The 27,588-nt window shown below is 35.2% G+C and overlaps 1 protein-coding gene across 1 annotated transcript in view; it reads right to left on the bottom strand.

Annotated features, from left to right (window-relative positions):
• LOC111046472 (locomotion-related protein Hikaru genki) overlaps positions 1–27,588 on the bottom strand; it is a 245,283-nt gene that overhangs the window by 122,156 nt on the left and 95,539 nt on the right. Inside the window, exons 3-4 of the mRNA XM_039430371.1 lie at positions 17,026–17,241; positions 4,297–4,388 (exon numbers count right to left, since the gene is read on the bottom strand). Of these exons, the coding sequence (XP_039286305.1) occupies positions 4,297–4,388; positions 17,026–17,241 (308 nt within the window). The remainder of the gene's footprint in view (positions 1–4,296; positions 4,389–17,025; positions 17,242–27,588) is intronic.

Below are 27,588 nucleotides of genomic sequence, written 5' to 3'. Positions count from 1 at the left end.
CGAAGGAGCCGAATCAATTTTGACAGCGTGATTTAGAGCCGGGCATTATCGGCGCCCTTCGCCCAAAAGTCAAGAGCCCTAGGTGCGCGCAAGCATCTATTGAGAAGGGCCTGACCCTTCCATTAGGCAGAAGGGCCTGCAACCGTTTCCCATAACCCTAAACGCATCTCACGTCGCCAACGCAATACTATAACTCATCGACACTCGACACTGCCCGATAAGAAGTGACAATGTACTGCACTACACTACTGCGCCTCCTTATCACATATAATGTCAACTACACAGGGGCCTCGGGGAGTTTGAAATGTGTGATATGAACATAAAAACCGTGTATGTCTTTCCGGAAATAGCCAGTTCAAGAACAAAAACATGTGTAATGACAAGTAGGTGAATGCCAAAGTTAGTAAACAGACTTCTGTCTACTAACGTTGGGTGAATGCTGCATAAACCACTTGTTGTGTTATGAGTTATAGGATATGTCGTATCCTTTTGCACATTATTATCATCAATACACCTTCATCATCAATAATAACTCTAAAAAGTTATCAACCAATACAATGCCATTCATATTAGTGTTATTATTATGGCATTCATTCATGAGTTACATGTTCAGTTCACAAGTCTTGAGAAAGGAATCATGAGAAAGGACTTTAAGGTGTAAAGAAGAATCAAGCACCGTCCGAATTGATTATCATGCAAAATAATAATATTATTATGTTACAAGATTCGTTCATGTAGCCTACCCTCACGATTACAAGCTACAGTGAGGTAAAGCTTCAAATTATCATCTCTTACTTAAACTGTTATTCAAGCTTATTAGAAATGCTGACTGCTTATAGTGAATCTCACCATGAAAGCTTTCAAATTTCAAATCACTCTCCATCGCTGGTGTGTTTCGAGCAAAACTAATAATCTACACACTATCTTTGGCGCAATTTAGATGAATAGGTTATGTATTTGCAGAGAGAGTTGAGATCGGGCGGCTGTAAGTCGTCACCCGGTCGTGTGTTGTGCGAGAAACCGTCCAGTGCTATCCGCGGCTAAATGGATTCGACCGGCCCTCGCCCTGGCCCAGTATTTGCATATCCAGACAGCAACTACACCGTCGTAAAATCTGAAATTCAATTTCTGTATGAGCAAACCGCTGTTACGAATAAGCGCACCCTGCTTCAACGTGTTTCGTCGCAGTTTTTCCATAACCAACATGGCCGCTACTCAGGTGCATGCCTCTAGTAAGATCCACTTTCAGCATTGCTTGAATGGGAAGCCTCGATGTAATCTAAGAGGGATACTGAAAGTATGGAGTGAATCTCACTATGGCAGATGACGTGTCGTCGCAGTGTAGCGAGCTTTTGAAGGAAAATGAAAAATAACTATTCATACTCGTCCTGCAGCCTACTGGAATACGTTCGCAATTATTTTCAATTTCATTCCTGGCTTGTTCACTTGTAGTTTAATCTCCTTTTTTATATTGGACAATCTATTGTTCAAATTTTTCTCATTTTCTTTATTTATTGGATAGAGCATTGCAATATTATAAAGAGTATAATCAGACTCCAGCCCAGATCTTTTTCTGTTCAGAAATTCAGTTGGTTTTTCAACTACAAGATACGGGAATGTAAGGATGTCAGTGTTTCTCTTGAAACAATACAGTAGATTTTGGATTTTGGATTTTGGATAGCGCTTTTAACGTCTCTTCCACTGCTAATCTTTCCATATATATGACTGAATTATATTATTTCATATTTCTAGAACTTAGATAGTCAGCTCTAATTCTAGATTATGATTGTAGGAATTGCAGTTTAATCAGGGATCATGAGATATGGAGATATGATTGATGAACGTAATCTAGACACAAGGAGAAAGTCAGTTATTTTTTTAATTTGTAAAGACAGTGAATTGAGTTGATGGGAAATGGAAAACGATTCAAATTTTGATTTTGGAATTAAGTATCAATGAAGTTTTCAAAGATAATCACTGATGTAGACATACATCAAAAATATAGCCTGAAGTTTAAAACCTTCTAGTCGTGACCCTATTTTTTTCTGACGTTAGTCGTGACCCTGGGTCCCATCCCTTTCATATTGAATATCTCAATATATTTCAAGATATGATGTTATTATATGATTCTAATATGCTCAAGGGTTATTTATGAATGCAACGAGCACTTATGTAAAGCAGAAATAAATCTTTATTATAATTATAAAAATACATTTATAAACCTTGCATTTTTAGGGTAGTGAAAAGTAACGTTTGGTTATTATTTTATCATATAAAGTGAACAAAAAATTATAGTGATGAATACTATGATGGATCTAACATGTAACACCACTAGAAAGATGGGGAAAAAATTGGAAGGTCATAGTTCACTCTTAGGGTAGTTTTTACCCTACCCTCAAGTTCATGTTCACATCTTTGCAAAACTTATGAAATTATAGTGATGATTACTATTATAAATCCTAAAACCCACATGAAACACTACTAGAAATCATGAAAAATATATAAGGTCATATATAAAGTTCACTCTTAGGGGAGGTTTAGTATCCCTAGGATCACATGAAGTTCATTGGTTCCACTATCATCCTACTCAGGGTCAGTATTCTTATCTTGAACTATGAATTTATTTTTATCATCACTAATGTCATTGAAATAGAGATCTATAAGTCAATTTGTACATTCTTCGAAGCCTCTGTTAAAAATGTACATGTTGACTGCTTGAATCCAATCACTATTGTATAAAAATGTGCATTTGAAAAAAATGAAAAAAGTTACGTTGGTCGTGACTCTTGGGTCCCAGGGACCCAAAAGCGTCATTTCACAAAAACAACAAGTCACAGAGCACTAACACTCTACATCAAGTTAAAGTGTCTACTGACATGAATTTACATGGGTCTCAATAGACAGTAAAGCAAACGGAAGCAAAATTAAAACTATAAAACAAAAATTGCCCAGGTCCGTGGGACCCAGGGTCACGACTAGATGTGATATGTAGTATGTGAATGAGTTCTAAGTTTATTAATAATTTTAAGGGTTTACTTCACATGGAAGTGGATATCATTCATTGTGGAAATAAATCACATCTTGGATAGGAGGTTGAATGACGTGAGAATTTGAAAAATCCAGTGACAGCTCAATTATAGGGTGATTCTATCACTGTTCAACAAATGACAACTTCGTGAATGGATCCCTAGATTGGAAAAATCAATATCGACCAGTTGAAATCCCCAATCGATTTGAAAGTGTTGGGATTACGAGATGCCATGAGTAATAATCTACAGCATTTGAATGGGATGCAATACAGCAGAAACAGTGAGACTATAAATTATTCATTGTCAGCTTATCGACTCAATCATGTCATCAGATTGCTTAATCTATGAATATTTCAGGAATTCTCTGCACAATCATTCTCTCTACCCTTGATTACACAGAGCCACCCGAGTGCAGGCTCACTGTTCATTATCTAATGGTGGCGTTGAATCCAGATTCAAGAATTAGAATCACAGTACTTCTACTCAGATTAAATTTCTAAGCTATTCATTGCAATAATCAATTTCACGTGCCTCAGGTGAGGTCTTGCAAGGTGACTTTTCCACTTTGAACGAAGAAGAATCAAGTCATTGACACAAGTTTGTTATGATTTAACTCCTATCCTGTTCAGGAATGGTTATCTTATTTCTAAGAGGGAGATTGAAGAAATTTATTCTCTTGAAGATTTAAAGTGTTATTTGTATGTGTAGCCTATCCAAATCATACCCTCAATATAACAATCCAGCATGTGAATGAGTTCACACTTGTACATTTTTTATCTTTATTACTTAAAATAGATTAATCTGTACTAAGTTTTTTGCAATTATTGCATTAATATGATAATGATATATTTCATAATCTTAAATTCATTATGTAGATAAGAAACAGAAAGAAAATAATGATGCTATACTAGGCAGCAATAAGTCACCAAAAGTAGGACAATACAGAGGCCATATTGGATGATGTGCCAATTATGAAAATGACATTGATTCAAATGGCAAGATTAGTGGAACATTGATGGAGTAGAACACCTCTACTTCAATAGATAGAACTTCTATTGCTGTCATACAAGCTCTTAGCTTTTGTCAAGATAAAATAATGGGCCATCATCCAAAAAACGATTCACCTTTAAAAAATAGTGTATGACTCTAAATAAGATCTTTAATATCTCTATTACTTTTAGAAAAATGAATTAATCAAATAATTTTAATATGATTGGTCTTGCTAATTGAAACTATAAAATTGAAACTATGAAATTTCGTAACTAACCGTTATCGTTGTATTCTTATAGGTGAGAACAAGATGCAATGGGAACATGTCCAGAGTACAGGATCTCAGAAGAGGCTGGAAGCGACCTTGTTCTGTAAAAAAATGAATAATTCTGTAAGAATAATCACAATTATAATTCATCAATTATTGAATAAAAAACATTTATCGATTTTAACAATGAACTAAGTCTATAATAGAAAGTGGAAATTAGAATAGAGAAAAAGGTTGTTTCAAATAATTTAGCATACAAAATATCAACATTACTAGAAATATCATCACTTTACAAGGAATTAGTATTGATTTACATTGATTTAGTATTTATTTACGGTTACACTCTTTTTTCATGATTGCCACTGTTTATAACATTGGCTCATTAACTTCAGCATGACTAGGCCAGGCCTTATGGTGAGAATAATAATTGAGCACCAAAAACTAATAAAATTGGGTTACAATTCTGACAGATATTCCAATATCAGGCTGTATCAACTGGAATCAACATTTTTTTTATGAACATATATCCGGGATTTACATTGATTCAGCTTGATGCAATCTCGAAAAAAGAGTCATAATAATATTCTAATGATAAAGTAAAATGTTTTAATAACTAAACATAGAACATTAGAAAACATCCATCGAGAAAGTATGATATTTCAGTGACCTCCTTAATAACTATGAATAAAAAATGATTTAATTATCAATGAAATATTTTTGCATGGTTATGGCATGTGAATTAGGGAGGACTCTTTCCAGAGAGAACTCTACTCCCACATTTGCATGCAAATGCTAATCTCTTTTTAATTGGAACTAATGTGCACTCAATTACCATTATTGCCACAACTCTATCCTGTTCTCGCTTAGTTCGAATTTATTTCTGGTAGTAAATTCCGGATGCAGAAGAAACTGAAAATTAATTTTCTCCACCACATTATGATATTGAATTTATTATTTGAAGGAACATGGTGCTTTGTAAGGAATATAAATCCTCACTTTATGGATGTGTGTTGAATACTAAAGGATAAAGAATTGCATCCAATATTTTAGAATCAGTTCATTATTCCACGGTTCTCATTTTCAAATCATCCGCATCCAATCTATACAATGAATTTAGTAATAATGCAAATATATCATATTTTGATTGGGTATAAATTGATAAGATTTCTCAATGAATAAGTGCTCATGCACTATTACTTTTCTACATACTTTTAAATCCTGTATGTATGATATAGTCACTAATAATTCATAACTGGAAAGTTAAATTATTTTTAATCTGGATAAAACGTAGAAAATACTGTTCATAGAGCTATAGGAAGTAGTTATTTATAATTGTAATTTTCTATGAGAAACAATAAATGAAAAGTTGAATGGATAATATTCATATCAGTAGATATTATTGACTTCCTCTAATCAATCATCTTCTTGACCGATTTCTTTTTATATAGATTACCATTATTCCCTTTCCACAATCTTTGGAAGAACACTCAGAAGCAGAATAGAAAAAAAATCATAATTTTGTCAAACCTTAATGTAATTTATTGTAACCATGCTACCCATGAGTCGATCTTGCCAAAATCTCTCTGATTATAAGATGTATACTTTTTGAATGATTATTATGAATCACTGCTCACACTGTATACACTGTAGAAATGAAATGATATTAGGCTACATGAACATGCAAGTTTCTAAGAATAGAAACTCAAAATCTCAGTATAATTGGAAGTGGATTTTCATTAGTATTCTTCATGTTGTATTTTTCAGCTGGTTACAATTTTTTTAATAATGTGAATATATATTATCAAGTTTCATGGAATAAATTAAGTTTTGAATTGAATTGAATTCATTATCAATGTAATTGAATGACACAATTTGAGCTTATCACTTCAATACGAATTCTACATGTGGTTTCGTGCTCAACATTTTTGTAATTCTTTCAATCATGTTAATCTACAATAATTGCTATTGGTTAATTATCAACAGCTGGTCTAATCGGCCACTTTGTAACAAAACTTTCTCACTCGACTCTCATAATTATAATTTTCTATTTGTGAGTGGAGTCGGTGGATGCCAGTCAAACACTCAACTCACAGCTCTATTCGTGACTCGAATGTTTTAGCATAACATTTCAACAAGTGCAAATATGTGAAATGTTTCAGAGTTGCCGAGTTTTTCATTGCGAAGTTGATAGAATTGGCTGTTCTGTGAATAAAGCGAGTGAGGAGAGAGAGAGTGTGTGTGTGAATGAGGCTAAATAGCTGTGAGGCCATAAAGGTAATGGAGGCATCTGGCCAAACGCTGTGCTAACGAAGCTAATGCACTCGAAATTTGCTAGAGTTTTGTTTCTTGGAAGCTTGCTAATGCTCTTAATTAGAACAAATGCCTTTCTCTTTCTCTCTCTCTCTCTCTCTCTCCTCTCTCTCTCTCTCTCTCTCTCTTTCTATCTTTGTATGCTCACAACATGCAAAATATATTCGGATGTGATATTATTAAACTTGCTAGTCTCAAACACAGGAATTACAGAATGTTGTGTTGAATACTACCATACTACTTGTGTGAGAAACAACAATTTTTCCTACTAATTTCAAAGTGGACTTGCCAGTTGCCAGCCTAATGTTTTCCATACACTTTACATGATAGGAAAGTTTTATGCAACAGGCTAGTGAATAGACATTGTAAAGCTTGATTTGACTCGCCTCACATATGTAGAGAGATTTGCCAAATCATGTAGTGCTGAATCTAAATGCCTCATGTTGGGCCGGCAAATCATGTGGTGCGGTATTTGATGGCTTCACACATGTAGGGTGAATCTTGTACTGAGTCAATGGTGTAGATGCTATAAATTTTGCAATGCGTGTGTGGATGCTGAGTGAACACCAGACTGATTGATTCACTACAAGATTCATACAATTGTCGGAATCGCGGGAGGCCTAAACGCTCGCTCACCCTTGATTCTTCTAATGACAGATTGTATAATGATGAAATTTTTATAAGTAGTGTAGCGGACGCTAAACACTGAATACGGATACCTTAAAATTATTACCTGTGAAGAATGAGCATACAAAATCATACAGGTCGAGCAAAAATCCCGATGTAGCTAATTTACGGGACTGCGTCTCTAATAAGTTCTGAAGGATTAAAAAATACGGTATTTGAACCAAATATCGTTCAGAATATACTTCGAGAACAGAGTCTTGTCGGGTTTTAAGCTCTATTGTAGGAATTTATATGATCTATGGCTGCATCTGCTGTACAATTGATGTGTTCGCTCCTAAGTCGAGGTAGGTAACAGATAAAAGCTGATGTATGAGCAGGTAAGGACAAAGAATAAATATCTCGATCTGACCCCACTCGCTACATCCACTTAGACCTGTTCCAATATCCAGCTTGATTCAATTATTCCAATGATCGTATTCGATCGGTTCTTGATGATATAGAACGTATCAGACACAATAATTGACAGGCTTAAGAAATAATCGAACTCAGAAAGCGAATTAACAAAACTGAAATATATTACAATAAAATATGTAATCATACAGTGCAGATTCAGAATTTGATTTACAGGTTGATAATAATTAGCATTAATAGAATAGTTAAAAATTTTCTTGTGCTTGCATGATACCATGCGTGATTCAACAGAATTTTACAATTGATAAAATTTAACAGTTTGAAAAAATAGTGAAAAAATGAATTATAAAATATTTTTTTTTAAAATGCTCGGGTCGTGGTTCAGGCAGCGGAGGATAGTTAATCAACTACAAATTCTTATAAATTTAATATGAATAAATTCTAGACTCTTAAGTGCTAAAAGCGCTTGTCGGCGTGGCCAATAATTCAACGAAGAAAAAATTTATGTTTCTGCACTGAAATATTTTTCGAAGCGTAGATTGGGGCCCCTTTTAAAAACTTATAACTCACGTGAATTTCCTTGGCGGTCGTGGTTTTCTTCTTTAGATCAAAAATCGTTTGATCGGCGGCAATCCAGGCTTCGGTTTCAGCACGTGGGGAATTTTAATTTAATATTTCCTTCACCAAATTAATTAAGGGATAATTTACTTTAAGCTTTTAAATTTATCGATTGATGAAAACAGAAATTTACAAATAACAAATAAATTGGCCTAAAATATCGGCTCACAAATAGAACATTTAAAATCGAACAATAAATTTTCACAAATAGGTCTTGGTAACTATAAAAGAGATCTGCACGGTGAGGATTTCAAAGGGGAAGTGCTGCTCTTTTCTCTAAGCTTTTAGGCTGGACCTTGCTTCTCAGAATCTCAATGTAATAATTTGCATAAAAATTTGCCATTGGTAGAACGCTTGTGACGTAAACATGACGTCAGTGGCAAGTAGTAGAATACAATTCCTTTAATTACAATAATAATTTAATTTAGGTAATCCTTAAAACTGCTTAATCTTATAGACATAGTTTCTCTCATACAATGTACATGTGCTAGTGTAACTGATAAGGCAGGGTTGGTGTCTGATAATAGATTAACATGTGTTGCTTTCAAACGATCACCGTCTTGGTGCTATTTCTATGCACTGTGATTGGCTTAGACCTGCCATAGAGATTTAATTACCATGTGGTTCAGTTGAATTAAATTATTAATAAATTAATATTCTTGTACAATTTTTATTAGGTTTGAGATTATTATAATTAATTTCTGCCATTTTATCAATAATATAATTTCATGCTATGACCTATTTAGTTACAATAAGACCTGACGTATAATATAATTTCTTAAATAATAAATAATTTCAACAATAATACATACATTTTATTTTTTATTTTGAAATTCTTGATCCTTTATTGATAGTTTTATAATTTTTAGGAATGATATTTTACCTTGCATGAAAACCGGCATGACATTTGACAATGCTTTGAATCAGTCAGCTGCGTTCGAACTGTTTTAAAAACATCTGATCGATAGTAAACAAAGTGTAACCTCAAAATCAGTGAGCGATTCATAAATAATTTGTGCTTTATTCGCAAAATAATTATAATTTTATTGAATAATTTTCCTAGAAAAATATTCAGTACAGAACGGTACTCTTATCAAATATACAGTTATTGATAAGTAAGCTTTATCGCTCGGTCGCTAACTATTCCTTTAGCAAATTCTTTCATTTTAAAAGGTAATCACAATTTTTCTCTCTTTTCATGAGATCTATTTGAAAGATTCATCACACAAAAGCCCCCAGGATATTTTAAATAGGTAATTGGGAGACGAGTCGAAACAATGACTATTTGAAAAATCCGATATTGTGATGAATACACTATTTCATCTCCTTACTTCTACGAAAACTCAACACTTAACACTAAAAACAATATATCGTGCACTTTTGGCTACGAGAAAATAAATAATTGATTGTTCCTTTCATTGGATACAATCGAAATACAATAATTAATGAGGTCTCTTTGGATCCTTCATTAAAAACAACTCCACAACTTCCATTCATGGGTGGCTTATGAGCAGACCCATAACTATAACAAATATACAAGATTTCACATATTACTTCTTAAGATTTGAACAGTATTTGCAACAAATATAGACTTTCATCATTTTTTCATAGTTATTACAAGTTTCGACTCTTTGGTTTGGCTTTTACATAGATTGGGTGAGAGTGTGATTTTACTTCGGTGACTTGACAATCGTCTACCGTTTGACTCGAGCAATTCCTTATTTGCGCCTAGTACGTTGCGTACAAACAGGGTTACACTTGAAATGGCTTTCTTGATTTTTATCAATGTTGGTTACAAATATTAAGTCTTTAAGATTATATTTATCAATTTGAATTACAATTCATGATCTTTTGATGCAACAGTAATAAATTTCACATTTAAAGGTAAGAATTTCATTTTCTTTTTAGCTTTTTTAGAGATACATTCATATAACACAGAACATGCGCATTTCGTGCAAATTAACATAAATATATATATTTTTGTTTGCGTTTTTTTTTTTTATTTATAATTCCACATTAAATAATAGGTTACATTAATTGAATAACGATATTGCTTTGATTCTATACATTGACTCTAGGATTTCGCACACATTGGTTGGTGGGACGAAGAAAATTATCGAACAGGCGTTGGTTCTGAATAGATTTTTCTATTGATTCTGTATTTCAAGGTTAGATTTACACATTTTTTCAAATAAACTTTGTTTATTTTCTTTCCTCCTATTCACTGCTAATTTCATGTTATTCCTAATTTATAATTATTTTCTGTGGATAATATAATTCTTGTTTCTGTTTTTCAGTTGTGCGGATAGTACCAGGCGATTGTTTCTGTGATGATTGTAACATGAGGCGGATGGCTTGATTAGGTTGGTAAATTTTTAAAATTGTTTCGTAGTTTTATTTTCTTCTGTTATTAAAGTTGATAATAATTTCTTCATTTGAAGTGGATTGTTGTTTATTAGATGATATGCGGCGAAGTTTAGGTTATGTTGATTATTAGGCTGTAGTAGAAATATGCTGGTCTGCAAAGATGTGATTTGGTGGGTAGGCTGTGACTATGAAGAAGTTTGATAATTGATGTAATTCACAACGTAGCTTCCAGTCGATTCAAAAATTATTTCTTCCTTAAGCCCCCATCTAAATTTGATTTCGGTATTTGTTTCAATTTTCCATTCCAATTTGCAACTATCCGTTTTATCAAACTTGGCTTAAAACGAATGTGCCGGTGGTGTAAATCAATTCTTACATATGTGTTTCCTCTTTGTCGGCCGGTAACATGCAGTTTGATCTTTTTAAACCTTACATGCCGGTGGTGTCTGTGGGTTTTTTCAGATAATCTTTTTCTTTTTTGCATGCCGGTGTACAGTCTGTTTGATTTCAACCGGACATGACTGCGGTGGTTGTAGGTTCTTCTGGATATCGTCTTCCTTTTTCCTTGCATGTCGGTAGGAATCGTGATGTAAGATTTTAGCCTAACATGACGGCGATGTAGATAAATTTTTCTTGAGACCGTTTTTCCTTTCTGCATGGCGGGGAGAAATTGGATATTCAATTTTAGCCTAACATGACGGCGGTGTAGATAGGTTCTTCTTGACATTATTTTTCTTCTCCGTGGAGCTGCTATTTCACTTGGATGTTGTTTTGATTTATAGGTTTTTACTTTCAGTTGTGATTTTGATTTGTTGTAGATTTCTGTTTTACTTCTATTGTTGTGTGAACGATCTCCGTGAATGCTGGGTTTATATGTTGCAGGCGCTGTCCTCGGTGGATGGATGGTGATGTGGGCGGTCGGCGGTCCGGGCTGCTCTTCTACGCGGCGGGCAGCATCCTTGGACTCCTGATGTCCGGCGCGCAGTGGTACGAGCTGTCCCTCTATGCAGTGGATGACGTCCTCGTCCTGGCGGGTGATGTCGGCTGGTCCCTCTCGGCATTCTGCGGGGTGCGGCGCGACTTCAGTCCTGACATTCTCGGTAGGTTGGTCTCCCATATATGTGTCACGTTTGCTTGTCTGTTTTATGACCTCTCCTTCGAGTGTGTTTACTTCCGCATGCGTGGGTTCAGGCTCTGGTTCAATATTGATTTCCATTGCATGACACTTCTCCTCAATTTGCCGCGTTACCGTCCTGCTTTTTTCCGCTGCTTCCTTCAACCTTTGTTCCGGTTTTTCAAAACTCTTTTCATATACTTTCGTTAGCTCTTCATTTGCTTGTTTGAATTTAACCACCGTTATTGTATCCTTCTCCACATGTATATGTTTCTTAATGCTGACCTCAACGTTGATTTTTCCCATATGCATATCTTCGGATATCCTATCCAATCGGTTATTTGTTTCTACAATGGATTTATCCAGACGCTCAGCTAATTTTTTGATGGTTTTATCTGTGTCACGGAATGCTCCATCCATCCGCTGACTCAACTTCTCCAAACCCTGTTCATTTGTCTTCTTTGCTTCTTGAACTTCTTTATTCAGCTTGTTTATTGCTTCATTGGTTTGTTTGTTGTCTTTCTTTACCTCTTGAATTTCCTTCTTTAATTCTTCCTTTGCTTGTTTATTGTCTTCTTTTAATTCTTCCTTTGTTTGTTTGTTGTCTTCTTTTAAGTTGTTTATTGCTTCATTTGTTTTCTCATTCATCTTGGTTATTGCTTTCAGGAGGGTGTCCATATCCATGGCGGGATCGGGTGTACATCTAACGGTCATCCGCTGGTTCTTCATCCGAGCAACGGTACGAGAAACAGGAGTTCCTGTTTCTGGGGCGTCGTCGTCCGTATGCTCTCCCGATGTTTCGTCCTCCGGCTCTTGGGCTACCAACGGATCTTCCACTAGGATACAGCTCTCCTCCACCTGTGTCGAAGATAAATCATCCAGTACATTGGGATGGAAATCGGCGGCTGCGGTGATGGATGCGGATGGCGGCGAACAATCGGGTGAGATGTCCTCGCTGTCCGACAGACTTGGATTGACCTGGTCGTTTCCTGCCATGTTTTGTGAGAAAATAATGCGACGGACGTGTGCGGTGAATGAAAAACGTGAAAGTGTTGACGCGATATACAAAATAATCAATAAGAAATCCAATAGAAATTGCTATAGCTTCGTAGTGAGTGAAATACAGAAAAAGTGGTTTAACAATGTGTTCAGTGATAAAATGAGTCAAGTTAGCAATATCGTTAACATAAAAATGACACGAACATACAGGATACACAGTGAACACTTATGCGGTAATACAGGTACGCCTCTTATAATTTATTATTACTATTATTATAAATATTTTGCTTTTATAATTTCTTGCCGCGATTATATATATAGGGCTAGTATTCTTTGCAAAATTTTATATAAAAGGGGCAGTGTTTTTGTTTGAATTATTCCGCAATATATCCGTGATTTAATTTTACTTCCCTCTTTATGCTTTAAAAACTTTTAAAAATGTAAATAACTTCAATCCTCTTTTCTGTAAATTTTTATAAATTGTTTCAATATAGACCTAAAATTCTTCAAATAATATGACCTTTCTTATGATATCTCTTATACCTATGACTTATGGTATGACCAATTTTCGAATAACACGATAATAAAATTCTGAGTTCGATTTTTTCTCTAAAAATTCATCAATCGATAAATTTCTTTTCCGTTCAAAAATTGGGTATGGTACTTCTTGTTATTTTATATAACAGTGAACAGTCAATATCAAATTCGAAAAAATTCACAACCATAAATTTTTCAAAAAATTTTCCCGTTGTCAGCGCTATAGTATACTGAGCAACTTAATAATCCTCGTAGTCGATTATCCACCTCTTCAATGCCTATCACTGTTGGGCGCCAAATCATGTGGAGCTCTTCCTGGGGGAGTCACTCTCACCTCCAAGGATAGGACAATACACGTAGGGTGATGTAATGCTGTATTTAAATGCCCCACGTTGGGCGCCAAATCATGTAAAGCTTGATTTGACTCGCCTCACATATGTAGAGAGATTTGCCAAATCATGTAGTGCTGAATCTAAATGCCTCATGTTGGGCCGGCAAATCATGTGGTGCGGTATTTGATGGCTTCACACATGTAGGGTGAATCTTGTACTGAGTCAATGGTGTAGATGCTATAAATTTTGCAATGCGTGTGTGGATGCTGAGTGAACACCAGACTGATTGATTCACTACAAGATTCATACAATTGTCGGAATCGCGGGAGGCCTAAACGCTCGCTCACCCTTGATTCTTCTAATGACAGATTGTATAATGATGAAATTTTTATAAGTAGTGTAGCGGACGCTAAACACTGAATACGGATACCTTAAAATTATTACCTGTGAAGAATGAGCATACAAAATCATACAGGTCGAGCAAAAATCCCGATGTAGCTAATTTACGGGACTGCGTCTCTAATAAGTTCTGAAGGATTAAAAAATACGGTATTTGAACCAAATATCGTTCAGAATATACTTCGAGAACAGAGTCTTGTCGGGTTTTAAGCTCTATTGTAGGAATTTATATGATCTATGGCTGCATCTGCTGTACAATTGATGTGTTCGCTCCTAAGTCGAGGTAGGTAACAGATAAAAGCTGATGTATGAGCAGGTAAGGACAAAGAATAAATATCTCGATCTGACCCCACTCGCTACATCCACTTAGACCTGTTCCAATATCCAGCTTGATTCAATTATTCCAATGATCGTATTCGATCGGTTCTTGATGATATAGAACGTATCAGACACAATAATTGACAGGCTTAAGAAATAATCGAACTCAGAAAGCGAATTAACAAAACTGAAATATATTACAATAAAATATGTAATCATACAGTGCAGATTCAGAATTTGATTTACAGGTTGATAATAATTTAGCATTAATAGAATAGTTAAAAATTTTCTTGTGCTTGCATGATACCATGCGTGATTCAACAGAATTTTACAATTGATAAAATTTAACAGTTTGAAAAAATAGTGAAAAAATGAATTATAAAATATTTTTTTTAAAATGCTCGGGTCGTGGTTCAGGCAGCGGAGGATAGTTAATCAACTACAAATTCTTATAAATTTAATATGAATAAATTCTAGACTCTTAAGTGCTAAAAGCGCTTGTCGGCGTGGCCAATAATTCAACGAAGAAAAAATTTATGTTTCTGCACTGAAATATTTTTCGAAGCGTAGATTGGGGCCCCTTTTAAAAACTTATAACTCACGTGAATTTCCTTGGCGGTCGTGGTTTTCTTCTTTAGATCAAAAATCGTTTGATCGGCGGCAATCCAGGCTTCGGTTTCAGCACGTGGGGAATTTTAATTTAATATTTCCTTCACCAAATTAATTAAGGGATAATTTACTTTAAGCTTTTAAATTTATCGATTGATGAAAACAGAAATTTACAAATAACAAATAAATTGGCCTAAAATATCGGCTCACAAATAGAACATTTAAAATCGAACAATAAATTTTCACAAATAGGTCTTGGTAACTATAAAAGAGATCTGCACGGTGAGGATTTCAAAGGGGAAGTGCTGCTCTTTTCTCTAAGCTTTTAGGCTGGACCTTGCTTCTCAGAATCTCAATGTAATAATTTGCATAAAAATTTGCCATTGGTAGAACGCTTGTGACGTAAACATGACGTCAGTGGCAAGTAGTAGAATACAATTCCTTTAATTACAATAATAATTTAATTTAGGTAATCCTTAAAACTGCTTAATCTTATAGACATAGTTTCTCTCATACAATGTACATGTGCTAGTGTAACTGATAAGGCAGGGTTGGTGTCTGATAATAGATTAACATGTGTTGCTTTCAAACGATCACCGTCTTGGTGCTATTTCTATGCACTGTGATTGGCTTAGACCTGCCATAGAGATTTAATTACCATGTGGTTCAGTTGAATTAAATTATTAATAAATTAATATTCTTGTACAATTTTTATTAGGTTTGAGATTATTATAATTAATTTCTGCCATTTTATCAATAATATAATTTCATGCTATGACCTATTTAGTTACAATAAGACCTGACGTATAATATAATTTCTTAAATAATAAATAATTTCAACAATAATACATACATTTTATTTTTTATTTTGAAATTCTTGATCCTTTATTGATAGTTTTATAATTTTTAGGAATGATATTTTACCTTGCATGAAAACCGGCATGACATTTGACAATGCTTTGAATCAGTCAGCTGCGTTCGAACTGTTTTAAAAACATCTGATCGATAGTAAACAAAGTGTAACCTCAAAATCAGTGAGCGATTCATAAATAATTTGTGCTTTATTCGCAAAATAATTATAATTTTATTGAATAATTTTCCTAGAAAAATATTCAGTACAGAACGGTACTCTTATCAAATATACAGTTATTGATAAGTAAGCTTTATCGCTCGGTCGCTAACTATTCCTTTAGCAAATTCTTTCATTTTAAAAGGTAATCACAATTTTTCTCTCTTTTCATGAGATCTATTTGAAAGATTCATCACAACATAAAACTAACATCAGGATCACTCCGGTAGAATTTTTTGCATCCATCAAGTATATTATGCTCAATTGATATTCATTCTCCATCTACTATTCCCGAATTATGATTTAAATCGATATTATGATTGCGTATTGTCGTTTCTTGAACTCATTATCAATCGGAACAATCATTCAATCTGATTATTCTCATTCAATCATTCAAGTACTGATTGTGGTCCCTATTGATTCCCTCACATTTGACTATTTATTTAAATGTTTTATTTGTTCTGCAATTTTTTATTGTTGTTTCAAGACTATATAATCCAAGTGATTTAAAGCTCATTTTCCGTTTTCAAATCGGAAGCGCTAGTTGGAAGTGCAAAGTGATTTCAGTTTTCTGAATCGTACACTGTTTTATATGGTCAAAGGTGATAATGAGTTTTCTCATAATCATTCTTATTCTCAGTATTAATATTTATTCACGTGAATTTGCTATTTATTGATTTTAATCTGTTCTTGCCTTGTTCCTTCTCAGGCTCTATACAGATATATAATAATTGTTGTGCCTGTTTTGTGATTGTTGTTTAGTATCCAAAGTAACATGTGTGATAGAAGGTATTACATGATTATTTAACATGATTCAACGATTGAATTATTAATGAATGCCCAGAGTCTTCATAAGTCAAACGATTTACTTCCTAATTATTGATTTGAATATGGTTTTGCATTGTACTGAATGGGTTGAATGTTTCACTGGAATGTTCTTTTATGATGAAGATATTCAATGTGCCATTCAGTTATTTTTACATGCTACTAACGACTCCTCTATTATTGAATGAAGTGTTGTTGCTTGCCTTGTTCCTGACGACAGAGTGGGCCGACCCAGCGGCCGCCGATGCACTTGATCTTGCAGAGGCGGCGGTCAGGGCCCAGGATGGAGGGCGAAGGCAGCTCTGCGGGGAACTTGACCTCGGACAGGGTGCTGTAGTCGGGGGCGGCGCCCGGACGGGGCACCACTCGGCTCCCGTTCACTGACACCCCCGGAGGCGGGCAGCCGACGCCCTTCCATTCTGTAACGACAGAGGTAAGAGGCACAGTTAGAAATTTGGAAAAATTAACATTGCAAAAACAGTAAAAATTCTGAAAACTACTTGTTTCCTTATCAATTAGTTAGTATTAACGAATAGCAGTTTTGTATCTGTCTCTAACATAAGCTTGCTTGGAACAAGGTTCCAACCAATTATGGTGGCTGAACCCAGCCAATAACACAAAATTTGTGTAGTTGTATTAAATACAGCTGTGTATGTATTAATTACAATGTTACTGTTTTTAATACAGTAACAGTTTCTCTTCTTACTTATCTCTCGCCAATCAGTTAATATCGATAAACAGATAGCACTTGTAATAGTCTCAAACATGAATTTTGAATGAGATTTTAATACTTCACACTTCTGGCATCGGTTGCTATTCTGCAAAAACCGCAACTGATAGGCTATATTTGAAAATGTGGGGCATTCTAAACACAAATACAGTAATAATCATTCCTCTTTTTCAATACTGAGAGGTTATTCTTTGAAGGGATATCAAATTTTGTACAATACGATGTCATTCATAGGATGTCAAACGTTTCACTTTACTTCTAAACTTTAGGTATTTTCAATATGATGTGTCACATTGTAGTTATTTTAATAATAGAATTCTACGCAAATAATATTGATTATTCAGTTTATGATAGTTGTATGGTCGTAACATGTATGTGATAGTTATTATCCTTCAATATCATTCCAGATTATCGTGAAAATTGGTTTTTGATCTTGTTGCAAATAAAGATATTCAACTAACGCTCCTTTAATAAATAATAGTTGAGACAAAATGTGTATCGCCATACTAGGGTTCAGCCATAGCATTAAAAACTGAATTGTACAAGAATATATAATTGAATAGTCGTTATAAAATATCGATCTATGTTGAAAACTAGAAAAGATAAATATACAGACTTTCTCACAATAAGCACAGTTCGCCAGCTTTTAAAGCGAGTCTATATGTATAACTTTGTAGTTTTTCGATCATCCGATGCAATCTCTGTATAATAATGAAGTATTCACCTGCAATCACAACCATAGCTGTGTTCAGTGCGGAGATAAATGGAAAATGTTTTCCCTCGCGCCACCGGGCGGGCGAGCGAGTTTCTCAGCTTGACTTTTCAATTTTAAATAAGGGACTCGAGTTGGTGGAAAAAAGGCGGCAAAGCGTTCAGATGCCGCAATAAAGCCAGTGGAGATATTGCGTCGTACATTTTAAGGCCGGTAAAAATTTGTGCATGGCAATAAATCAGCGCCGGGGCATGGCAAGCAAGCGACTGCTGCGTGCATATGAAGCGGTGTGGTCATGCAATCCTGCTTATATGCTGAGATCCACTTCAAACTGACAGCTTTGGTTGAATGAGCAGCAATGATTTTGAGCAATAAGGAATACTGACAGTTTGAAGTGAATCTGACTGGTGAATCCGCCCCGCGGTCCTCACCATATTTTTCCCCACGGTCGAATTTTCCCCGTCACCTATCACGCTTTTTCTCCTTATATCTTTACGGCCGCATCGCGCACAAATTTCCACATCCAATCTTTTGTCACGTTCGAATAAAATCAGGCGTCGACATCTATCAACTTGCCAGACTGGAAATATGAAAAATGGATGACAGAGTTTCGTGTGTGTGAAGCGGCGGGTTGGGGTTGAGTAAGGTCGCGTTGTTCAAATGTAGGTCGTTCGAGATAGTGGGCTTTTCATAAAAGTATATTTTCTTCGTGAATATTGTTTTTTAATTATTATTGCTATTATTTTGTGTGACTCACTGTCACGGTGAGAATCGCCAAACAGCATTGATAAGCAACTTTCTATAATAATAAATTAAAAATTACGACTACCCACCTTCATCGGCTGTTGAAATAACAACAAAATCTATGATTTATTCATTTATTAAGATCCAGATTCACAAACAGTTGTAAATGGTTTTCGAATAACATAAAACAGCATAATGAATGTTTGTTTAAAATAAGGGTTAGATTTCTCGATGCGAATTGAGCCGGCTACCTTATCAGTCAGCTGATAACCGGCGTGTCTGTTTCTGATTGTTGACTCCTTGCTTTGATTTTCAATTTCATTATATTGTTTATTGTACACTCTGACCTGCTGAAAAATCTGCTCATTGTTCCCCTATATTTGTTTTGCTTGTCTTTCTCGATTTATTTGTAAAATTTTTTATTTATTCTATATGACACACCTGGCGCATTTCTTTATTGGTAGATTGGTTCTTTCTGACCAGTGATTGGCCATTAACTGGTATTGTGAACTCTTCTTCCCCGGCCTTGCTTCTCAATTCCTGAGAAGAAGAAGGAAGAAGGAGAGAGTGATTAACTGAGCATTCCAATGGAGAGTCGTTTGTAACTCCTATTTGTTATTTTTCCGTTTTAAATGTTTCACTGTTAAAATTTATGTAAGAGTGCTAAATTTAATTCAAGTGTGAATTTCCCGTAACGTTAGAATTAAATTTGGTTACCAAGTCTCAGTTAAAAAGGACCAGTAAAAAGTTATTTATTATAAAAATCGCGAGCCAATACATAATGAAGCCTATGATGCCATGCAGCCTGATGAAAGATGCCAGCCATGCAGTGAACAAATCTTCATGAGTGAGTGCGCGTATATTATTGGCCCATATATGTGAATGATTTATGATAATATTATTTCAAAATCTCTTCAACTCAATTTTCCATAGACGAACTGGTATACCGTTTGTAGAAATTCTGACGTTACACTGTCCAAACTTGAGTCTGGCGACCCTTGGGTGTAAGCACTACATGCTCATCCTTAAAAAGAATAATAAATTTGAAAGAACTCTTTAAAATTCAAACCATATTGTTTATGGGCTTAACCCTACATTATCAAATTCACTTATTTATTACTGAGCGAACGATATTCTTATATGATTTAGTAAATTTAAATAAATGCAACTAGTCATCACATGTTGTTCCTTAGTGACCCTGTGTTTGACCTTGCTTATAGCTTATTTATTCGCTAATATCATATTCATTTCAGAGGTCAATAGTAACCCATCATCGAGTTACTTGATCTTGAGGAAATATAGTACAATTAATCCTTTGATTAATTGTCAGGAAAATAATCCAGTATACTCTAGACATTTTTTCCTATTTCTTGTAATAAGGGTATTTCCTGAGACGGGAGTAAAGAAGCCGGGTAGTCAAGTGGCTCAACCAGCAAGAACCACACACCAGGCAGGTTTCTTCCCCAAAACAGGAGTTAACCCTCAAATAAGTGCCGTCACCGACAGGAGACTGGTATTAAACACCACGGTACGTGTGCAAACTAATGCAATAATGCTAATGAATCAATGAATTAATAATTATGTTAGTATTTTTTATTGATTGGAGATGAGTTTTTGATAGAGAAATAAAAGATTAGAAGCTTCCTGGTCTGAGTGAATTGACATTGGTTGTTCAATGACTTGAAAAAAATGACTTCTGAATCTTATTCAAAACTGGATGGGCATTATTTATCACTCTACTGTTCTCATTACTGAATCGATTTTCTTCTGAATGAAACCTTAGAATCGAAATAAACATAACCACTAGTCTGTTGGATGAATGTGAGCGTGATTCCCCATAGCAATTTAATATCCAATGATTTAGGCTGGGCTTGTGAGTTTTTAAGTTTTTTTCTTATAGTGGATGATACCCTAATTAGCTTCTGGCCTGGGCAATAAAAGATTCGTGGGAGATTTGATCAGATGCTCAGACGAGAATGATACCAGGGGTTTTTAAACACCAAGTCCAGGTGTTGCTAGCAGATTGTAATACCTGGTTGTAATACATCCGACTATTGGATCAGCCTGGCCGGAAAGGGAACCCTGCAAGGAATCTGGAAAGTTCTATTATCCGTTTATGAAAATGAAATGGAATGAAAAAATTCTTTACTAGGTGGAATTTGGAAAAGTTCAGGTTATCCTACGTGGTAAAATACTCTGAAATTGGAATACTGCACTCAAGAGCAATTATAAATATGTTTGAATGAGTGTAATATCTGATATCAATATACTTATAAGTCGCCAAGTAAATAAGTGAGTTTCAAGCGGGATCCAGGGAGCCTTGTAACACCTCTCCAGATGGCGTTCGAAAAGTTGATTAGAAAAGCAGCTTGTTGAGGCAACGAGAGGTGACAGCAGCAATGTAACACGCCAATGTCTTTCCAAAGGTGCACTAATAAAATTCATGCCAAAATCAAATTCGCCATGACAGTCGGATCCGGCAAGTAATCTAATGAAGCAAAAGGGAACAGGAAGGCTTATTAGAATCACACTCCGGCTCTAGTCGAGTGAGATGAAGGGACGCCGACCTTCTAAATTGAACCTGCAACGTGTAAGTTATGCGACAGATGGAAATGGTTTTTCACGCTAACTTTCCTTGCACGTTTTTGTCCCCGGAGAAAAGCGCTGCCTTGACTAGATGTCTTCTAATAACACGAACAAATCTGCCGGGAACAATGTGCAGAGTGAAATCTTCTCTTGTAACTGTGTTTCCGTCAAGTTTGTTCCTCCTCAAACTTGGCGAAGTCTGAGTAACCAAAGCTTCCAGCAACGATGTGGAATAATTCAATAAGTATCAGAGAAAATTCACAAGAATATGTGGATTGTTCAGGAAATTTTCTCTTTCAGGGAATTATTCCAGTGCTGGATGACAAAGGAACGAACAATAGTAGAGTGGTGTATTTTCAAAACCAGACTGTCTTTCACGTTTTCAAATAATTCCAGAAGTTCTATTATGTTCTACATCAAAATAAGTGTTTCAGGAAATTGGATGGATCAACACGAAAAAGTTGGAAAAACGTTTTATTAGTCCAGGCAACGAATGCTCAAATAAAAGTTTAGAGGGAAAAGTTTGGAACACAATATTTACAATTACACAGCTCTTTCAAGAATAGTAAGAGGATTAACATATCAAAACTCCTCATCCCTACCCCCTGTGCTCGAGGGGTGGGGGTGGTTTGAAAGTACCATTATTTCATTTCTTGCTGCATATATCTCGGAAACGATGCATCTTATGAACATTTGTATCCTGTGCAAAATTGAAGCTTACAAAATAGCAAACAAGTTTTGTCCTCTACATTTTTCCCATATCTCTCATAGTTTCTGAGATATCCGCTCTAGAAGGCGAGAATTTTTTGAAAAAAAACTTCTGCCTCCAGTTTTTTCATCTTTTCGGCCTTATAATTTTTGAACGATTGATGAAAAAAATCCGTGCTGATTATAAGCTGATAGAGCACAAAATCATCTTTAATTTGATGTATTTTTCACTATTTTACGCATTTCCCTACGACTGTTGAATACATATTGTGAGGTGAATACGTTTCTTCATTCATGAATCCATATTCCAAGATGAAAATTCAATATCCAATATTGGAATATTGAAGAGAGGACAATATAAAACGAATATCAAACAATAATAACCTGTTTGTATTGAAATTTTCCTGAATTTTCTCTCCTCAGGACTAATCCATACGTTTCTCACTTGGTTTTGCATGAGTGGAAAATGGTGAGAGATAATGATTATTGGCTGATTATGATGATGATAATCATGATGATTTAGAAGATGAGGATATCCACACTGCAGGCTCAAATAGGTGCCAGACTATACTACCGGGTAGTGATTTTGCTGTTTCTATCTGTCGTCAAGCAGTCACTCTTTCAAAGGTGGTACCGAGAGCACGACACTTATCTAATCTTCAGTTTAATATAAGATCGAACAATTCCGGGTCAATCGTAATTGACAATGGAGAGAGCTCATCGTGTTCAATATTTCATTTGCTGGAGTATAAAAGGTTTTATAGTAAATCATTAAGAAGGGTAGTTGCACTTCCAATTAAATCAATCGCTACGATTGCTTCAACCCAGGCACTCTGCCAATATCGTTACTTCCAGGTTCTCTGGATTCGGAATGGTGCCCTGAGAAGGAAATAGCACAAGACAATGGTGTACTATAGCTTCAATATTTCAGAGTTATATTCTTGCTCAATCATCATTGTTAATAGACCCTTATCTAAGACATCCAGAAATCAATATCATGAAGATGTACTTCTAGAATAATTATGTTGTATTTTCAAAAATAAAATAATATTAGTGAACATGATTTCACATCGATACTATTATAATGATTTAATGTGAAGGATTTGATTGGAGTTACCATATACCAAACGAGTCAAGAGTATATGAAGTAAATCCGATACTTCAATGTTGAGATTTTCTGATACCTATGAATCCACAGCTCCATACAATACGTTCCAAGTATGATTTATTTTTTCTCATGAAACAAGAGTTTGTTCAATGATCATTTGAACCTTGATTGAAGCTTTCAAACATTGATCATTTTTGTCGTTTGTATTCATTGAAGGAAATTACTGGTACCTACTTGAAGCTAAATGTCGTTATGGTAAAATCACTTCAGTTCTTCCCAGTTGAAAAAGATGTACTCCAATCGAAGTTCGCGCTACAAGGTCTGGGCTGTCTCAATAATAAGCAAAGTTGTAACGAGTTTTACTAGTACAAGCTCCGTCAGTCAGTAGCAAATGACTAATAGACAATGAAGTCATAGCCAGTTCATGCATTCAAGTTCCTGTTCCAAGTTTCTAGTTCCAGTAGTATTTTCAAGGGAATAGCTCAAACTATTGCATTCAGCTACTCGATAACACTCTTCTTGTAATACTTAGCCCCCTCCAGATACGTCCAGATACTTAGCCCCCTCCTTGCCAATACGTCTTCCAAAGTTTATTTCCTCGCCATTGAACACATTTTTATGGTATTTCATTAAAACTTTTTTGCAATAAATGATATTCTGTTTATAAACTTTATGAATCTGATCTACTTCAAACTGCTATATTAATACATCGTTGATCAATTATTATATTTCCAAGGCGTGAACTCAAGCAATAGGTAGAGCTATAATGATAAATGAGTGCACAGATCATTGGGTTCCAAATCAGGATCACAATCTATATTCCTCTCATCAATTATGAATATGGAAAAATCAGATGATATAATACTGGAATATTTGTTTCTTGATAAAATCCGTGATACTTGTCTCGCGACAACGAATATGGTTCACGTGATAATAAAGCTGTGTAGATTAGTGTTTATCGTATTCTGATAAATGAAATTTCAATCAACATGATTTCGTATCTGAGTAAGAGGACAACACCAAATCACAAATGCACCTGCCCACAACTACAGAGAGCTCAAATCTGCTCTGAGCCCCTGTAACTTCTCTAGTAACAAGTAAATTCTCCAGTCATGCCATGTAATACTACTCGGCAGCAGAAATAGGACCGCGATCTGTGCGTGGAAACAATACAACACACAACACAGTTAGGTTGAAGCCGGTTGCAAAGCTACCAGTCATAAATATTTAATTGAGCAAGCGTTCGTCCCGCAAGCAGTCTCTCAGTCCCTCCCTTAAGCCTTCTCCTCACCAACACAGCTCGACCCATTAATAATTCTACCAAGACTTCAAATGTCCAACTGTTGTTACGATTTCTCTCCTTGTCTCTCCCCTCCCACTCATTCATCCCCTCAAACTCATCCAATTAGGAGTGGGAAGTTCATCTCATTACCCCCCACCACATTGCTCCCACCCACAGACCACTGGAATGCGATGTTGAACAAAACAGCGTCAGAACAGAAGGCAAATGGGGCGAAAAGAATCTGAATTTCGAGTCAGTTGGAAAACGATGTGCATATTCATTAGCTTCGTATCAGTCTACATCTTGACATCTGCACAGTTATTGTTGGAATAGTAATGCATTAGTAGTGTTTCTATATGAAAGTAGAGTGCTCTTCATCTACAATTTATTATGAAGATTTTAGAAAAGGAACTTTTTTGGCTAGGCATGTACATGCATACGATTCATATATCATGGAATGTATAAATAAAAATGTCTCAAATGAGATTATATTAGGCGCTACATTTCTAAACTCAAACCCTATTTCACAAATGAAAATGTATATTTTGACACATCATGGCTTCTCGTATAAAGGATGAATTCGTTACAGAATCTATGTGTTATTATTTTTGTGATTTCATGATGGAATAGCTAAATACTTTAAGTGAAATGATTAACTAAAATAACCATGTCTTCTGTTCACTATTCAATAAGCAGCAAAAATTCATAAACAGCGATGACAGTTCTCCTGGTATTCAAAAAATGTATTTTGACATACGAGGTAGCTGAATTCCACCAATATTGTGGTCACCTAATGACAGCGCGCAGAACTCCATTCATGATGTCATGCAAAAACCCATAATTAGGTCAGGCATTTTTCGATTCATCAATCATTCTTTTCATATACACACTCTGAACTTGTCAATTTCAGACCCTTTTTCCTCTAATAAAGACACCGACCAACATTGAATTTGAGCTGTAGCCACCACAGCTAAAATATATTGCATTTTTCTTTCAGCCGTGTGGAAAGTATTGATCAATGGTTAGTGAACATCCATCATTCCTGTTCATTAAAATATTGTTTTCGGATAAATACTGTGGTTCTCTTGTAATATAATTATCTGGGCCTGCGTATTGATATTAAGCCTGATTATCGATGATGTCTTGTATGTTTCAACATGACTTTCTAGGTTTTTACAAGGAGCTGTAGTAAAATATAATATATTGAAACTATGTTTCATGAGCCATACTAGAGAAAAATAAAAATAAATTGAACTGGTCTGATCAGAATAATTGAAAATCAAAATGAGAAGAATAAAATCCTAATTCACATTATTCTTCCCAATCGTCGTCGTCGTCTTCTTACAGGGTAATCTTCCCAATTCAAATCCTATTTCAATCTATTCCAAGCATTTTCTGAATATTATTCCCATTTAGATGAGGTGTCTGAGATCATTCAATAATAATAATTATGATAGTACAATATTAGTGTAATAAGCAGTTGTACTCATGAATCTAAGAGCGAATATAAACTAGATACTAAATATAGAGCAGATATATTACTATGAATGAGAGTATTTAAACAAACGAGAAATCAATGAAACTATGACGCTAGCCAATGACGAACTCTTTCTGAGAGTGGAGTAGTTCTTGCTTAAAGCGTCAACTTCATAATGAAGAGCCTCAGCAGGTGATGGTGAGATTTGGGTTGATGACAGACATGCTCATGCTCCGTCCTATGTGTCAGGCCACATACACACGCATGGGGATGATTGAGTGATGTGAGCAAAAGTAGCAAGTTAGTGTCGGGATGAAAAAGAAGCCTTGCCAGAATGAAACTCATCAGCCTTTCGCTTTCACCATGGTTTTCTTCCACCTTCCCACAATTTCCCCCCTTTCACTTCTCCCACCCTTCGGCACCTTCATTCTTCTTTTCATCGGCCTTCTCGTTTCCCCCTCCTTTCATCTCTGGGATCCCCATGAAAGAGAATTTATTTCCACGTTGTAATAACAACAGGAATCTTTTCTTTTGTGCACTAGTTTCCAACGTTCTTTCCCTCTCTCTCACCATCATCTGAGTAGTACTGACCTACTTACCCATCGTACTGTCCTACTGAGCAGTGACATTTTGCAGACGTATGTAATTCCTGAGAAACTCGCGAAATAATTGTATAGGTTAATAATGATACATTCTGCCAATGAGTGTATTCAGACACGCAGTTTCATAAGGAGACTGCAAAAATAAAAGTATACGTTTATTTGATAAGTTTTTGAGCTACAGACAAGTTGTTTTTATTCAATATTGTAAAGCGACTAGAAACTTAAAGAAACTAATTAGAGTTTTCAAAACATCAATATGATTTTGAGAAGACCAGGTTCAATCAAGTTTTAAGAGACGCCCTTTGTTAATAGCATCACTTCAATCTGAAATGGAATTTTTTTCTCCATGAAATGTAGATGATTATGATGGGAAAAAACGTATTTTCCACATTTTTCATTGTAATTTCAATGGTATCAGAAATCAGGAAATCATTGCTGACCTGAGCAACATCAATGTTGTAGGTATGGTTATGGTTGAGGAGTCTTTCAAATTTTAAAATATTATGATCTTATTGTTCATGAATATCCCTCTTGATAGACTATCTCAGACTGACCTGGCTTAGTTGAATATCTTTGAGCAATAAAAAAAAGCACCATCCCTTTTAGCTTGCTTTATTATCACTAGAATAACTTTGAGATACAACTAAACTTCAATTCAATTTTTTATTCACAATTCATACAATTAAATCAATATTAGGCTAACTGAACTATAACTATATAGTGGGTTTCTACATTCGTGTGATCTGTATATCTAGATGGCTTTTTCCATAATTTTTACATTCAATCAACGTGGAGCTTATTTCTCTTGATAAAGTCG

This window comes from Nilaparvata lugens, chromosome 6, assembly GCF_014356525.2.
Source record: "Nilaparvata lugens isolate BPH chromosome 6, ASM1435652v1, whole genome shotgun sequence".
NCBI lineage: Eukaryota > Metazoa > Arthropoda > Insecta > Hemiptera > Delphacidae > Nilaparvata > Nilaparvata lugens.
Note: the sequence above shows the minus strand (reverse complement) of the source record. Positions and strands in the feature narration are given on the sequence as shown.